The sequence below is a fragment of the Dendronephthya gigantea genome, unplaced genomic scaffold (assembly GCF_004324835.1).
Source record: "Dendronephthya gigantea isolate DGI-Jeju-01 unplaced genomic scaffold, DenGig_1.0 000047F, whole genome shotgun sequence".
Taxonomy (NCBI): domain Eukaryota; kingdom Metazoa; phylum Cnidaria; class Anthozoa; order Malacalcyonacea; family Nephtheidae; genus Dendronephthya; species Dendronephthya gigantea.
The window spans coordinates 1,559,144-1,575,496 of record NW_021163057.1 but is presented as its reverse complement, the minus strand read 5'-3'; the positions used below and the strand labels follow the sequence as shown (position 1 = coordinate 1,575,496).

The 16,353-nt window shown below is 36.4% G+C and overlaps 2 protein-coding genes across 2 annotated transcripts; one reads left to right on the top strand and one right to left on the bottom strand.

The window, feature by feature from the left end:
• Positions 1-1,921: 1,921 nt before the first annotated feature.
• Positions 1,922-4,290, bottom strand: LOC114527817 (probable phospholipid hydroperoxide glutathione peroxidase). Its single transcript, XM_028549511.1, has 3 exons — positions 4,232-4,290; positions 3,837-3,972; positions 1,922-2,443 (listed from the first exon to the last, which is right to left on the bottom strand). Exons 1-3 carry the CDS (start codon positions 4,288-4,290, stop codon positions 2,015-2,017), a joined length of 624 nt encoding a protein of 207 aa, XP_028405312.1. The 3' UTR covers positions 1,922-2,014.
• A 143-nt stretch (positions 4,291-4,433) lies between these two features.
• Positions 4,434-15,349, top strand: LOC114527790 (cell division cycle protein 20 homolog). Its single transcript, XM_028549482.1, has 7 exons — positions 4,434-4,986; positions 12,137-12,268; positions 12,538-12,734; positions 13,027-13,121; positions 13,331-13,565; positions 13,682-13,807; positions 15,027-15,349. Exons 1-7 carry the CDS (start codon positions 4,554-4,556, stop codon positions 15,321-15,323), a joined length of 1,515 nt encoding a protein of 504 aa, XP_028405283.1. The 5' UTR covers positions 4,434-4,553; the 3' UTR covers positions 15,324-15,349.
• Positions 15,350-16,353: the final 1,004 nt, after the last annotated feature.

Sequence of the window (16,353 nt, the reverse complement as noted above, 5' to 3'; positions counted from 1 at the left end):
AAATAAGTAATTTCAGTAGGAAAAATGAAATCTTTACTTTGCAGGATTTTAACCTACGCTTACAACTCGGTAGGTCGCAGCTTTAACCACTAGGCCACCATGCAGATTTGTACCATTAGTATTATTTAATAACGGTTACCCTTCAGCGTAAATGTTTTTTTTCAGGAGCCGTTATTTTACTATTTGCAATTATTAAAAAATATTAAAAGAAGTACCTCTGATATGCACTATAACTTACCCTATTACTATATTGTAACTATTGTCTCACAGACCACCAACATTCAGTAACCAAACTCATGTCGCTTTAATGCGCAGCATTTAGGGTATACTCGCTTTATTTCCAAATAACAAATATACTTTGTGAGATTGTGATATGTTTGAAACTGTTGTACAATTGAAGTACTTGCGTGACGAGCGTGTTTTTTACCTTTTTTTGGTACACTTACCACCGACATCTATTACCGACATCCCACACACAGTTTCTTGCTTCATATCAACTTATCAGCTTCTCTGTTTCGGTATCTCTCCACACTCGCGCGCTTTAAATTTTTTTATTGCCTTGTTCGTTTACAACAACTAACATTCGTAATTTCAGCCATTTTTGTGTTTATTAATTCCTTTGACGCCTGCTCATATCTGGTAAAAAGCACTCTTGCACTGGAAACATACGGGCGAACAGGAAACAATGTTGTTTCCGCAACAAAAATCGCAATTGGGAAACATAAAATGCTTCTGAATTTGATAGGAAACATTAGGAAACAAATTTTGCTTCCACAACAATGTTTCACGAGTTGGCAAACAGGGAACATTTGTGGAAACACTGCGAATCATAAATGTTTCGCAACAATTTTTCCTAGTTCGATAACTTTTTTCCTGCCAATAAACTATAATTTGTATGATAGAATGTGAATGATTGATTAATATTGAATGTTGTAATTGCATTCGTACGAGTGCTTTCAACGACTGACGTGTAATTTAAGTTTTCTAATAGCATTTCTATATATAATTTTTTTGTTTGCGATTAGCAGACTGTCGTGTACGTAACGTACTTTATTAAAATACTTTTTTCTGAGATGCCCTTCTACCTTGAATTGAGTATACGATCGTGACGAATTCTTAAAAATACCTTTGCCTATGAGGAGAAATTGTAAATAATATTTGTATGTGATTTTTGGATATTTCATCATGGTAATTATAAATTAGATAAGGGTTTGCGGTTTGATAAGAGTTTTTTGTTTATTAGTAAAATGCGTTTAAAAATTTTGTAATGTTTGAAACATTGAGCTAAAATAGATTATTTTATTCTATTAATAGTTCAATGGTGTGTAATGCATGGGCACAGGCGCGCGCACATCAAGAGAAATCTGAGCCGTGCCCGACTTTTGTAGTGTTTGTTTTGATAGAAAAAGCCTGGCATTATAAGACATAGTCGTATAATTTATTCTACAAGCATAAAGGTACGCGAACCTAAAATTTTAGTGGCGATACGAATGTCCAGCCAACGAGTGGCCAAGGCTGCAAGAATTTAACCTGTGGAAACCTAATTTTAGAATGCAATTATTTCTGTGGGACTATCTATTGCAGCAGAAATTGCTCGATTTGGTGAACTGATTGCAGCTAGTGCAGCTTTCGGTTTATAATGCCATTATCCGTTGTTACCATTTCAGAGACATAGAATCTTTTTGGAATTTGATTGCATGCTCTAGATGACTAGATCTTTTGAAATGAGCACATCAGCGTCTTATGACAAGAGCCATTTTCATCAACATTTTAATCACAAATAACATGTGTCACTACAAACTATTTGCAATTTAACTGGTTTAATTAAAGGTTCTGCCCTCTGCTGACCCACCCAGACCATTAAATAGAAATTTATCTATTGTATAAATTATTTTCTGATACTTTAAAGTTACATACTTCAGAAAAGGATTATTATAGGATTCTGGCCAGAATTTGACCTATTTTTATATGGGGTGTAAATTGCAAATACGGTTTCAATGCATATGTATAGCTATTACAAATCGGTATGGTAAGAATCTATTGTCTTATTATTAATCAGCAATTCAATATAGGGAGCAACTTCTCGCGCTGTAATCCTCTGTGAGAAAAACTTAACGGCTTTTCCATTTCTGTCCACTAAATATTTCCCGAAGTTCCACTTCGGGTAGTCGGCCGTGACCTGGTACAGGTACACATACAACGGATGAGCGTGTTCACCACCAACGTCAATCTTCGAAAACAAAGGAAAGTTCACGTTGTATCTGTCTTGGGCGAATTTTAAAATGCCTTTGTCGTCGTTTGGTTCCTGCTGGCCAAACTGGTTGCAAGGAAATGCTAGCACAGTGAAGCCATGTGATGAAAACTCGTCCTGGATTTGAACCAGTTCTCTGTAATGACCATCAGTGTAACCACATTCACTTGCAACATTCACTAATAGTAGGACCTATAATAATTGAGTTAAAAAACTTGAAATAATTGTAATACAATATGCTTAGTAAATTTTCATGATATACCAAAGTGACTATTTTAGTATCTGCTTTATCTTGAAAGTTTATCTTGAAAGAATGCTACAGCTTCTGCATTCAAAAGTGTGAGTGGTACTTTGAAAGTAAGGTAAACAGCAATATAAGCAATCAACAGAATATGCAACATATGGCAGAAATAAAAGTGAGGTGTGAGAAAAGTATATGCCTTCTTTGTAAGGTATCAACTATCAGGGCGGACTACCTCAGAGGGAGATTACATGGCACATTACATTGGCACATGGCACATTACAATGCAAGATTGAACTTCTCATGTTGCCAGTTTTAGTGTAATTCCCTGGTAAAATGCTATTGCATGATCACATGATAAATTTGCATCCTAGGGTTGCCTTCTTAAATAATAATATGGATTCCATAATGTCTACAAAAACTGAATATGAAAAGTGTAGTATACAGATTTCATGAATGTCCAACATCAATGCATGCCCTCAGTGGCATAGCCAGCCTGTTGATTTGTCCTGCTATGCTAATATTTTTGTGTTCACTGACTGTGAAAACAATAGATTTCTAAAGACATGAATAATTATAATAACTCGAAATTTACATAGCGGGACAAAATCGTCAGGCTGGCTACGCCACTGCATGCCCTTTTGACTTGCAGACAACTTTGCCCATAAGCACTAATCCTAATTGGTTTGTAATTTGTCCAATAGTAATTTCCATAGTCTTTTAAATTATTTGTGCAATATCCAGTCAATTGCTAGCTGCAAGGCCATAGCTAGAAGCTTTATTGGGTGTGTCTATTCATATATTAATCTTGTATGCTGTATATATGAATATACCCCCCCCAGATTAGGAGGTCTAGCTACAGCCCTGGCTAGCTGACATTAACTAACTTATCACAAATTGTAAGGCATTCGCCAAGTTCACAGGGGTGTTGCCCACTGACCCAGTTTGGATATACCATGCTTTAGTCAAAGAAATGAAACATTTATAAATGTGTCAGTGTCTTGTGGAATCAAATTATTTATGTCCAAATTTGTGTCCAAATATATTGCATAACATGAAAAGTTAGTTACACGAGTTATCCTTACAGTACAAAGCTGTGAAGCAAGTCAAGCATTATGATCTATTTTATTACTATTCCTTTATAACAGAGATTGCCCCACAAGTTCAACTCCAAATCAAGCTGTCCAGTTATTGAGATGATAAAATTGATTTCAACAACTAGACTCAATAATAAACCAAAAAATATTAGTAATGATAAAAGTTAAAGTACTTCAAAATCCGAGAAGATTTAATTTGAATATTTTATATTAATAATGTAACAATAGGCTCTAATTATAAATTCACCTTTCCCTTATATTGCGCGAAATCAACGTCCTTCCCGCTTATATCTTTTAACACAAATTTATAAAATGCCGGTTCATCTTCTGTACTTGGCTGCAATATAGCGCACAAAGTAAAAAACACAACACGAAGGCAATCTCTTTGTTTACCGTCATGATTTATCAAATTTGTGATTCCATCAAAGCCTTCAAAGGCTCCTTTCTTTAGTTAGTTAAACGTTCCGGGAGTGCAAATGCCGGTAATATATTTAAAAATTTTTTTATCAATTTATGGCATTTTTTGGAACATAAACGTTATCTAAAATTTAGGTATAAAATTTTCAAGCTCTTCAAATTTTTAGATTATTTTATTTTTAGTTTATTTTATTCTGTAATGTTAAAAACCAGTGAGTTACATACTGTAATGTCTTTCTACCGACCGGGGAATATAGACAAAGAATTTTCCACGTGTGATGCATTTCATAGTGCGACTTTTGTGTGACGGTTGTTGAATAGCAACAACCAATAATATCGTTCTATTTTTTGAATCGACCAATCATCGTTTAGAGAAGTGTTATTTCTTTCATTTCTTTTGTGTGGAACGACGAAGCGGAATATTTGAAATACAAAGAGAAGTAAACATCGATTTGTGAAGTTTGTTCGTATTATAAGCGATTTTTATTGACTACAAAACTTAGCAAACCGAAAAATATTAAAGACGTATTGACCACAAAGCTTGATAATGTCGCATTTCAACTTTGAGACAGAGATAAATGATATTATTCGCTTAGATGGAGCAATCAAGAATGGACCAAAACCAAGATGGCAACGAAAAGCTGAGGAAGAAATTGCACTTTCTGCCAAGACCTCGACGCCAAATAAACTTGTCAACCGAAGTACAAATAAAACTCCTTCTGGATCTCCAAACAAGAAGACGCCGGGTAAGCAAAGAACGCCAAAAACGCCGTCGGGCGATCGCTTTATACCTAACAGGAGTTCAATGAACTTGGATACGTCCTATTACAAAGTCATGAGCAAAGAGGAAACCGAGCAGGAAAATGAAGGAAGTCCGTCAAAGGCAGAGTTTAGAAAATCTATGACCGAAAATTTGTGTGCCAATGAACTAAATGCCAAGATCCTCACCTATTCAAACAAAGCTCCAGTACCAAGAGAAGGCAAGTCTACTGTCTGTTAAATCTTATGTTGATCACCTTGTTTATATTTTAATAGGGTTGAAATACGAGTATTTAGGGTGCTTATATATGTTGTGTGATCAATAATTTACCACCAATGACTTTTCACAAACAATCTTAATAAACAATGAAGTTTGTTTGTTATATTTTTCAGTACTCTACTGGTGTCAGAGCTGATTAAAGCTCTGTGTTTAGTGTGTTTGGGTATAAAGGAAAAAGGGGGCCTTAGGCCATGCAAGCATTAAATTTTACCAGTGGCGTAGCCAGCACGATAATTGGGGGGCACATATTCATATATTCGTGATACGCAGGATTAATTTCTTTTCAAATCAATTGTCTTTACAGTCTGTTAACATGAATATATGAATATTCGCCCCCCCAATTATCGTTGCTGGCTACGCCACTGAATTTTACTTTGGTGGGTTAGTTGTCAACATGTTAATATATGTCATGCAAGCTTGGAATTTAACTTTAGTATATAATTGTATAAACCTTTTTTACTGGCAATAGCCTGTTTGCTTTCATCAAGCAACTTGTTCACAATGATATTGCAAAAAATATTGATTTTTCAAGTAAAATTTAATTTTCTAATGACTCTTTAATGACCTTAGAGGTCAGGGCAGCAGCTAGGATTAACATCCCTCCCCAAATTGGGTTGAATTTGTGAAATGGTATAGGTTAAGTCCTGCAATTTCTGAATTAGCTTATATGCCTTTTATAATATGCCTAATAAACACAGGCTTTTGACCATGACCTGAGTATTTTATGTAGAATTTATATTACCTAACTCCCTGTATTCATTTCAACCATAATTTAGACTAAAAATAATGTTGACAAATTTATGTCATTATGAAATCGGCATGACCACCTAAATCACGGGGTGGGGCGTATTTATACATATATTTTTGTTCTGCATTCTTTTCTTTTGAAATTCATTGTTTTTGACTAGTGATATCACTGAAACCAGACTTGAGATGCAATTTGATTGAAATGATCATATCAATGATCATGCAGACCTTAATATGGGGATAATTGCATGACTTGCATGCTTGGTAAGATGTTTGATTCACAACTGGTAGATGAATTAAATGTTTTGTAAATTTGATAATTCAAACAACCCGGCCTCCCCACTGCATGTGAACAAGATATTTTTTCCAGCTAACATGTCTATTTGAATAGACAAAAGATCAATTTCTATCTGTGTAAAGTTACCAAGATGAAAAGTGTTAATGCAATAAGGTAGTTGTATATTAAAATTTCAGTTCAAAAAAGCATTCTCTACGATTTAATTAATACGAACGTTTGTTAAAAATTATTATGATAATTTGCGCTTTATAAATTTATATTTATTATTACTTATATTATTATTATAGTTATTATTTAAACGCCCTAGCTGCATATAGGCTATATAGTGCTCAACAAACCTTCAAATACTCGTGTTATATAATAGCTAATATAGAAATTAGCACCAAAATCCCTAGACCGAAAATTATTTCGGTAACATCAATCCTTCATTTCAGAAATTTTCCCCCTATAATTTCCGGCCCCCTTATTCAGTCTGCGAGAAGACTACTATCAACCCACAACTGAGATAGTGATTAAGAACCGATATAATACTATTCAGGAATACTAAAAAATATGCGTATCGATTCGTGTATACAGTTGCTGTATCCAGTATAAAATCAGATCAGTGGTGACATCCAGACTCCTCTGCAGTCCCAGTGATATTTAATGATATAACAGTGATATTTATAGCTCAGTGGCAAGGAAAAATCTCTAATGTTTACTTGCGTAACACCAAAGCGACTGGGGACGAGTCAGACTCAATCCCCACTGAGAAAGCTGAAACCAAACATCTGACGTGATCCGCAAAATCGACGTGATATCACAGAGGTGATATTTACAATATATTTTAAAGTTTTTCAAAAAACTAGCAACGAATATCATGGTCTGAACAGGGAAATTTGAACGAAAAGTTTGCCGCTCCGATGCAATTTGTTGCTGCAACACGTCGCACATATAGTCCAGTAATTTTAGGAGATTTTTTTGTTAAGGTCGGAAAAAAATAGTAAAAAGTTGAAATTTGCAGTATGCAATCCTTTAACCGTTCTCAACAACATACTAAAAGTCCTCATGTATCCCGCTTGAGCTTTTGTTGTATTAACGCCAGAACCATACACTACCTTTGAACGGAAATTTTGGCAGATTGAATACATTTTGTTGGATTTGGTTGGATTTGGCAGTTCAAAAGTGGAAGCACTGACAATAACAATTGTCTGCAGACGCTGCGAATTGAAAATATCTCAGTTAAAAAAATGTAAGTATATGTGCAAAAAACCTTTATTTTCTTCAGAATTTACACTATATGTTAAACTCTACCTTCGGTATGCAACAAAAGCTGTATAATATATGCCAGTCTGCAAAGTTTACTTTTTAACCGGATATCGATTCAGCCAGGCACATGTAAATGTACGCCAATTTTGGAAATGTATATGTGCAAAAGTTCCAAATACATTTATTTTTTAGACTTTAGTATAAATATATTTGGTCCAATTTTGCAAACTCTGAATAATTACTTCTAAAGGTAAACAAATGTACGCCAGGAGGTCTGACAAGAGGTCGTGGGATGACAGAGAGCGTTGTTAGTCGTTGGGTGTTGGGTATGCCAGGTTGTAGTGAAATTACTCAACACTTTGAAGCATTTTGTGATGTTACCTTCACCACAAGCGAGCAACATGTAGAACTTAGAATGTCTCGTCAATTGCGAGATCAGAAAGATGTTGATACCCTTCTTCAGTGGCTTATGGTTCACAGTCCCATGATGTCAACCAAGGAATTGATGTCAATAGCGACTGGTGTCGTGGCTGACAACACAATAAATTGTGATGCTGCTGTTAAAGTTGGAACAGAAGCAATGCAGAAAATATTGGGAAAGACGTTTGGAGACATCCAACTGCACAGAAAAGACAAAGTTCTTCCACTGTCCTGTGTCAACAACTCGGTAAAAGTACGTGAAGAGGTCATTCCTGTAAATACCATGCAGTTGTTTAACAGAATTGTTTGTGTCATCAAAACAGATGAAGATTTCGCCTCTTGCCTAGAATATGAACTAGCTCCCAGACCATTATCACTCTTTGATGAGATATCAATGAGAAAAACTCAGAAATCGGTCATGTATGATGTCATAGAATCTGTAGCTGATAGTCAACAGACATATCCTGCAGGTAGTACCGTCGTCTTGGATGGTGGATACTTATTGAGACGAGTGATATGGCCGCAACATGGCTCATACAGTGACATATATTCATCATATGTGACCTATGTTCAAAAACACTATGAAACACAAAGGGTCGTTATTGTATTTGATGGCTATAGTGACGCTCCGTCCACAAAGTGTGCTGAGCAAAATCGGCGAGCAATGAAGGCGCAGTCGACAGAGATCTTGTTCACGGATGACATGCCTATTACTATCCGTCAAGAAAGATTTCTGACAAATGGAAAGAATAAAGCACGGTTTATTGAAGGTCTAACGCGATATCTTGAACATGCTGAGATAGAAGTGAAACAAGCGGTAGCAGATGCAGATGCGTTAATTGTGCGAACTGCAATTGATTTGTCGACCAACAACAACGTTGTCGTAGTCGGAACTGATGTCGACTTGCTTATTTTGTTGATACAGCTATCGAAGAAAGACAACCAACTCTATCTGTACAAACAAGGAGCTGGAAAATGTCCAGATAAAGTATTTTCTATCAGAGATGTTCAGAAACATTTGACAGAAGTATCCAGCTCGTTGTTCTTTCTGCACGCCATGACAGGTTGTGACACTACCTCCGCCCTGTACAGACAAGGCAAGAAGAAGGCGTTCAACCTCTTACAGAAAAACGAGGAATTACGGCGCGAGGTGGTGAGTGTATTCAACGATCCAACATCTTCCCCTGATTCTGTGTCATCCGCGGGAGAAAAGTTTCTTCTGGCATTGTATAGTGCTCCTAAGTCAACAACTTCTCTGAATGATCACAGACACAAACGATTCATGAAAGCGGTAGCTAACTGTCCTGTTAACAACCAGATGCAACTCGCGGCTTTGCCACCGACATCTGCAGCAGCAAAGGAACATTCATTCAGAGTGTATCATCAAGTGCAACAGTGGTTAGGAGTGGAGTTGCCCCCAGTGGGGCTGGCAATTGAAAAATGGAAACCTGCAACCGGTTCTCACTCGTCAAGCACCTGCGCCTGAAAAACTGTTAACTTTGATTTCTTGCAATTGCAAGAGTGGCTGTGAGCGATCATGTGGCTGCAAGAAAGCAGGTTTGGTTTGCACCGTTCTGTGTGGCCATTGCAACGGAAATGGCTGCAGTAATTCTGAATCACCAATTGTATGTGAATCAGAAATGGATGGAGAACATATTTTTGATGAAAAGAGCGAAGGCATTGATGTTATTTCCGATTCGCCGATATTGGAAAATGAAGCATTTGATGTCCATGTGCCTGACGAAGAGTTGTCAATAGACAATCAATCTGATGAACTTGAATTTCCATCAGCAACTGCGAATCCACGAAAGCGGAAAAGTAAAACATAAACATATCGGGACAGTGTACAGTCTTTCGTGTAATAGAGTTGGGTGGAACCCCTGGCTAGGATTCTTGTGAAACGTGTTTTAATAATATTCACTTGTCAACTTTACTGTGAAAATTCCAGTTGTTACTTTGTGTCAGGTAATTTTGTATGTTATCGTGCTTATGACGTCATAATATTGCTGTTTAGTCTAAAGTAATAATTTTACGTACCAAAACATATTTTAAAAAATCCATATTTAGCGCAAATATAAGTAATGACGTCATGACCTCATAACGGCAGAAGCTCCAGTCGGATACATGAGGACTTTTACTATGTTATCAAGGTCACTGAAATGAGTGAATACCCCAATTTTCAACTTCTTACTAATTTTTTCCGACCTTTTTTACCATTTTGACTGTACTAATAATCGAACCAGTTTGATTTTGTGCGACCTGTGCCAACAACGGCCTATTAGTATAGCTCTTGCATACGATGATTTTAATCAACATCGTCGCCCAACTGGACACACAAAGCGATTTGTCGCCTATAGCATGTATTGGTCTTAAGTCTGGTCATATTATGATATTCTTGATACTTACCGGCGAGCGAAGATAGCTAAGATTTTGACTTGTCTTGTGCCCATGCCGCTCTCAAATTCCTTTCCAAATTGAATTGCTCTGAATACTGAAAATCCGCGTCGCATCATCGTATCACGTTTTTACCAAATAGAATTGATCAAAAGAGATGAATCTGATTTTGAAACTATACCAATTTCAAATTAATTATTTTGACAATCTGCTTTTACAAAGTATATAATGATGGATATCATACATGTCGTTAAATATTCCATAGTTTATGATGAGATCTTATTCGTCAAGTCTTGAAATGATCCTTTTTGCTTCTTTTCTCAACATTGGATTTCGCCAAAAAATATGATCGAATTTAGGGATGCGGAAGCGAAGCTCATTGTGGCGGCCCAGAAAAGCGCGATGAACAAAACGTAGCTTTGCCTTTGTGCCATCAAGAAGTTGACAACCGCAAACGGTGTTGTACATAGGAACGTACACCCAACAACAATGGCGCATGACTTTGCGAGCTTTATATCTTGTAATTGTCGTGATCCGCTTGTCCGGGACTCGCAGGATGCCTCGCGACTCGCGATGAATATCCTAACGTAGAAATACACGGATGACAAAACGACGGCAAGTAACGTGGTCCCTATGACGACGTTTGAGAAACGTGTCGGTATTGATATGGCTATTGCCAAACCCCATAGGATCGAAGCGGCCATCAAAAGTTTGCTTTTTGTTACCTTACTTCGTGTGAAAAAAGGATGAACAATGTTCAAGTATCGCTCGATGTTTAATAAATATAAAGTCGCGATAGCCAGAGATGCGAAGCTGCATGACATTAGCATTGCCGTTGTGTAAACACCGCATTCAAGAGGATCCCCAATAAGGGTCTTTATCGATATTAATACGAAACAAGATTGCCCAAACAGGCCGTTCGCTAAGTCGACGATCGATAACAACATTACTAGGAAATATGAAGTCTTCCTTTTTAGTTGCGTGGACTTCCAATATGCAAAGATTGTGGTCGCGTTAAGCAATATCGTGCTTAGAAAAATAATGATATTTACAGCGCAAGCGACAACGTAGTTGATGTAAAGCGCTTTCGATGAAAGTCCAACTGGGCGATACATTTTTGTACTAAGAAAAACGCAGTCGCGCCAAGATAGGTTTTGGGCGCTCATTTTACGAAGAATTCTTTCGCAAGATCAAATGGAAGAGACTTTAATTTTGGTTTTGAGATGTGCCCCACGTCTTTCGATCGTGTTTATTATATCCGTTTGATATAATTGAACTATATTGATTTTTTAAGCTCCCAAAAAAAATGTATGTATATATTTTTAATTAAGGTAGTATATTACCGCACGCGTGGATTTTGTTAATAACTGTTTTTAAGTAATATAATATCTTATTATATCGCAAGCTGCATTTCCGGTAAAATGAAGCTCTATGATTGGTTGAGAAGAATTTTGTACACATGACTTTATTAATATTTAAACTTCTTCTAAGACCAAATTTTGCCTTTTAAATTCAATTTTTATTGCAAATTCTTTCTTTTTAAATTCTATTTTTATTCTTCAGTTATTAAAGATTCGTTTAAATTACAAAATGTACAACCAGTGGTATCTCCACTTGCCTGCGTGCATCCTCAAATTTTCTGCTATAATACACGCCAAAGCTATAGTCAAAATTTCTTTTTATTGCCCAGTGTCAATAGTAAGAAGCTTTTGCCCAAACATTTACCTGAAAAATATATTAGGAAACTGAAAAATATTTCTAGTAGGAGTCAGTGCTTAGATTTCAAATGGTAATAACAGAGTGTTCGATAAGGTAAAATTCACTACGTCAAATTTGTGACTAATTGTTGAAAATGTTTTAAAGAATATTCCATAGACCTGTGGAAATCTGAAATTTGCGTTAAGTACATTATAGATTAAATGTATATTCAAAAAACTCTCGGTTGTTTCTTGATTGTATTTTTAAAACATTCGGTTGTTTTTAGGCTATTTGAATGACTTAAGGGTTTTGTATTGTCAAAACAAGACCCCAGGGACTTCAGCAAAGAAGAATTCCAGATTTATATCACCCGCGCCAGAAAGAATACTGGATGCTCCTGACCTTATTGATGACTATTGTAAGTTCCTGCAGTATATATATATATATATATATATATATATATATATTTTATATATATTTTATATATATATATATATATATATATATATATTATATATATATATATATATATATATATATATATAATTTATGAGCATCTGCATGAGTATATTTGTTTTAAGCTGATGTTGTGCAATTATCCTAGGGCGCAAAGGCGTCAAAGACGTCGAATCTGATTGTCGTCCCAAAAAGGTTGCATTGTCACAAGTTGTTAAATATTTTCATTAGATCTCAATCTCTTGGACTGGAGTTGTAACAATCATTTAGCGGTTGCTCTTGGTGGCTTTGTCTATATATGGGATGCAGGAACGGGAAGTATACAACAACTTTGTCAAATGGACTCACCGGAGTGCTACGTGGGTTCTGTCTCATGGATAAAAGAAGGGAGATATTTAGGAATTGGAAATAGTGATGGCGCTGTGCAGGTATAAAGCTATTATATCGCGGTGTAAACGTATACGTACGTATATTGTCGAAGCTCTTCTGACGCCAAATTATAAATAATTATAATTTCAAACTCTATAACGCGGTCTCTTTATAATTTTTGCACGAAAGCGTGAAATACAACTTTAATCACCAAGTTAGGTCAAGCTTGCCAAGGCTCAGGCTATAGAATTATGACACAATCAAAATATGAGAAGACGCAAATGAGACGCTTGGGGTGTACGTTATATGTAGATACATGAGTTTGTTTTTAACAGTGACTTGTTTCTTTAGCTTTGGGATGTGGAACAGCAGAAACGTGTCCGAAAAATGACTGGTCATGCAGCAAGGGTCGGCTCTTTATCTTGGAATTCCTTCATTCTGACCAGGTACTGTCACGTCATCACCGTTGCTATGTTGCGTCCGATAAAAATTGCTCAACTGACTTGGGCAAATAGAAATTTTAAAAAGTTCCCTTGAATTTTAGTGTTAACTCCAACCACCCTGCTCAATAATGCTCACTTTTATGTAAGATACAAATTTTAGACTTCGCTTCGTCGAGTTGAATCTTAATCTTTAAGATTTTCAATTTTTTTAGTGGAAGTCGTAGTGGTGCCATCCACCATCATGACGTCAGAGTTGCTGATGATCACGTGGCAACATTGGCATGTCATACGCAGGAGGTGTGCGGATTGAAATGGTCACGCGATGGCAAGTATTTAGCGAGTGGTGGAAACGATAATCTTCTTTTGATCTGGGACACTAATGTAAGCTCGAGTGGCGATATGAATTCGCCGTTATTCACGCTGACAGATCACCAAGCTGCCGTCAAGGTAGGTGCATGCATTGGCTCATGTTTTCGGGGATTTTTAGCAAATTCTGGTCACGTATACTTGTAGCCCACGCGGCTGCCTATTCTATTTTGACGTTGTTACTTAATTATTAAAAGGCTTTAGATTGGTGTCCGTTTCAAAGGAATGTGATTGCCAGTGGTGGTGGAACAGCTGATCGGCATATCAGATTCTGGAATGCTGCTACCGGAACCTGCCTAAATGCCATTGATACAAAGTCACAGGTTAGTACACCTGAAGAGTTAATTCATTACAGTCTGCATATGTTTGTAAATACCCAACCATAGAAAAATCGTTTCGTCGATTATATCCGATGTTGTTTGCCCATGCACGCATTCCTAATTATTCGTACAGATGATAGTTTCATCCGGGCGTGATATAGCTACACCATATATATTTACTTTATAGTAAGAAAATAACTAAATCTGAATATCAATTGGAAAGCCCGCGTGCATTGGACGAAAAAAGTCAAAACTGTTGTTTGTCGAGTGTATAATTCATTAGCCAAATTCTTGAAACTTGGCAGCGACGACGTTATTGTATATTATATATTATAGTCAAACAAGTTTAAAAACCAAGGCACGACTAAGCTGCTGGACCTATCCTATCGGACGAATAGCCGCTTGAACCTTGATAACTACATTTTTCAGACTGGTCATATAGCTACCTGCCTCAAGTGGTTTAAATCGTTCCGATTGTTTCGTATTTATGGCATGCACTTGTGCGGGTTTTCAACCGCAAGATTATATATACTAGACAGACGTGCTTCGAAAATAAGAGTATTAATTTAAAACACAACAACTTAATCCTAACGTGTCTTTCACCTTCCTGTACGTTGCTTGTGGGAAGACCCGAGTGTCATAAAAAAACAACGCACATTATCAAAATTTGCGTCAAGAATTTTGAAGTGGTCGTTGACTGGATATCTGGACACAATTCCAAGCCTGTTAATTGGCGCCAGGTATATTTAGGCATAACTATGATTTTGGCGATATGCCTGATCGCTAATAATTGTTGAGCATGCTGCCGGGAGTAATGTGTGAAGCTGTGCTCTATATATGTGGTTTTTCAAACAAATAATGTCATGAAGTTGAAAAAATGGGACACTGCTAAGCCAGGTTTTATAGCAGTGAAAACGTGTAACAATCGTAGTCGAAAGAACAACGACCAGGATATTCATGAGATAGCGTAAGCACAGTACCGAGTCTGGCGCGAAAATAACGAATCTCGTACTCGTATTCGACGGAAAAGTATGTATATAGTTCCTTACCGATTGTTATTAACTACTCATGGTGTAGATTACCTGACCGGGCTCTGATAATAGGGCGTTTTAGCTGTGAAGTCTTATTTGAATATTTTTAATTACTATTAATTTATATAATTAATTAATATGATTAATTATACGACTTACATTTATACATTTTTTCGTTCCTTCGTTGCTAGGTTTGTTCCATTATCTGGTCAAACAACTACAAGGAGCTCGTGTCAAGTCATGGATACGCTCAAAATCAACTGACGATCTGGAAATATCCTAGCATGTCAAAAGTTACAGAATTAACTGGTCACTCGTGTCGTGTTTTGCATATGGTCCTCAGTCCCGATGGTCAAACGGTCATTTCTGCGTCCGCTGATGAAACTCTGCGATTGTGGAAATGTTTTGCAATTGATGCTACGTCAAAGAAGTCAAAAGGCACCGTCGCAAAAGGCTCGAAGTCCATTATAAGGCAGGGTATTAGGTAACTTTGTCATACATTTATATAGGTTCATATATATATATAAAAATTTAGTTATGGTATTGTAAATATATTAACATGTGATATTTCTTAGTCTGTATGGGCTATGTCGAATATTTACGATAGTTTATGTTTTTATTAAATTTATAAAACAAATCCAATGATAAATTATCGAGATTCAAGGCTCACCAGCTGGCGAGGAACGTCAACAGCTGTTTTTTTTATTTTACCCAACCTTTTCAAAGAATTTTAAATTAAATAAGTAATTTCAGTAGGAAAAATGAAATCTTTACTTTGCAGGATTTTAACCTACGCTTACAACTCGGTAGGTCGCAGCTTTAACCACTAGGCCACCATGCAGATTTGTACCATTAGTATTATTTAATAACGGTTACCCTTCAGCGTAAATGTTTTTTTTCAGGAGCCGTTATTTTACTATTTGCAATTATTAAAAAATATTAAAAGAAGTACCTCTGATATGCACTATAACTTACCCTATTACTATATGTAACTATTGTCTCACAGACCACCAACATTCAGTAACCAAACTCATGTCGCTTTAATGCGCAGCATTTAGGGTATACTCGCTTTATTTCCAAATAACAAAATACTTTGTGAGATTGTGATATGTTTGAAACTGTTGTACAATTGAAGTACTTGCGTGACGAGCGTGTTTTTTACCTTTTTTTGGTACACTTACCACCGACATCTATTACCGACATCCCACACACAGTTTCTTGCTTCATATCAACTTATCAGCTTCTCTGTTTCGGTATCTCTCCACACTCGCGCGCTTTAAATTTTTTTATTGCCTTGTTCGTTTACAACAACTAACATTCGTAATTTCAGCCATTTTTGTGTTTATTAATTCCTTTGACGCCTGCTCATATCTGGTAAAAAGCACTCTTGCACTGGAAACATACGGGCGAACAGGAAACAATGTTGTTTCCGCAACAAAAATCGCAATTGGGAAACATAAAATGCTTCTGAATTTGATAGGAAACATTAGGAAACAAATTTTGCTTCCACAACAATGT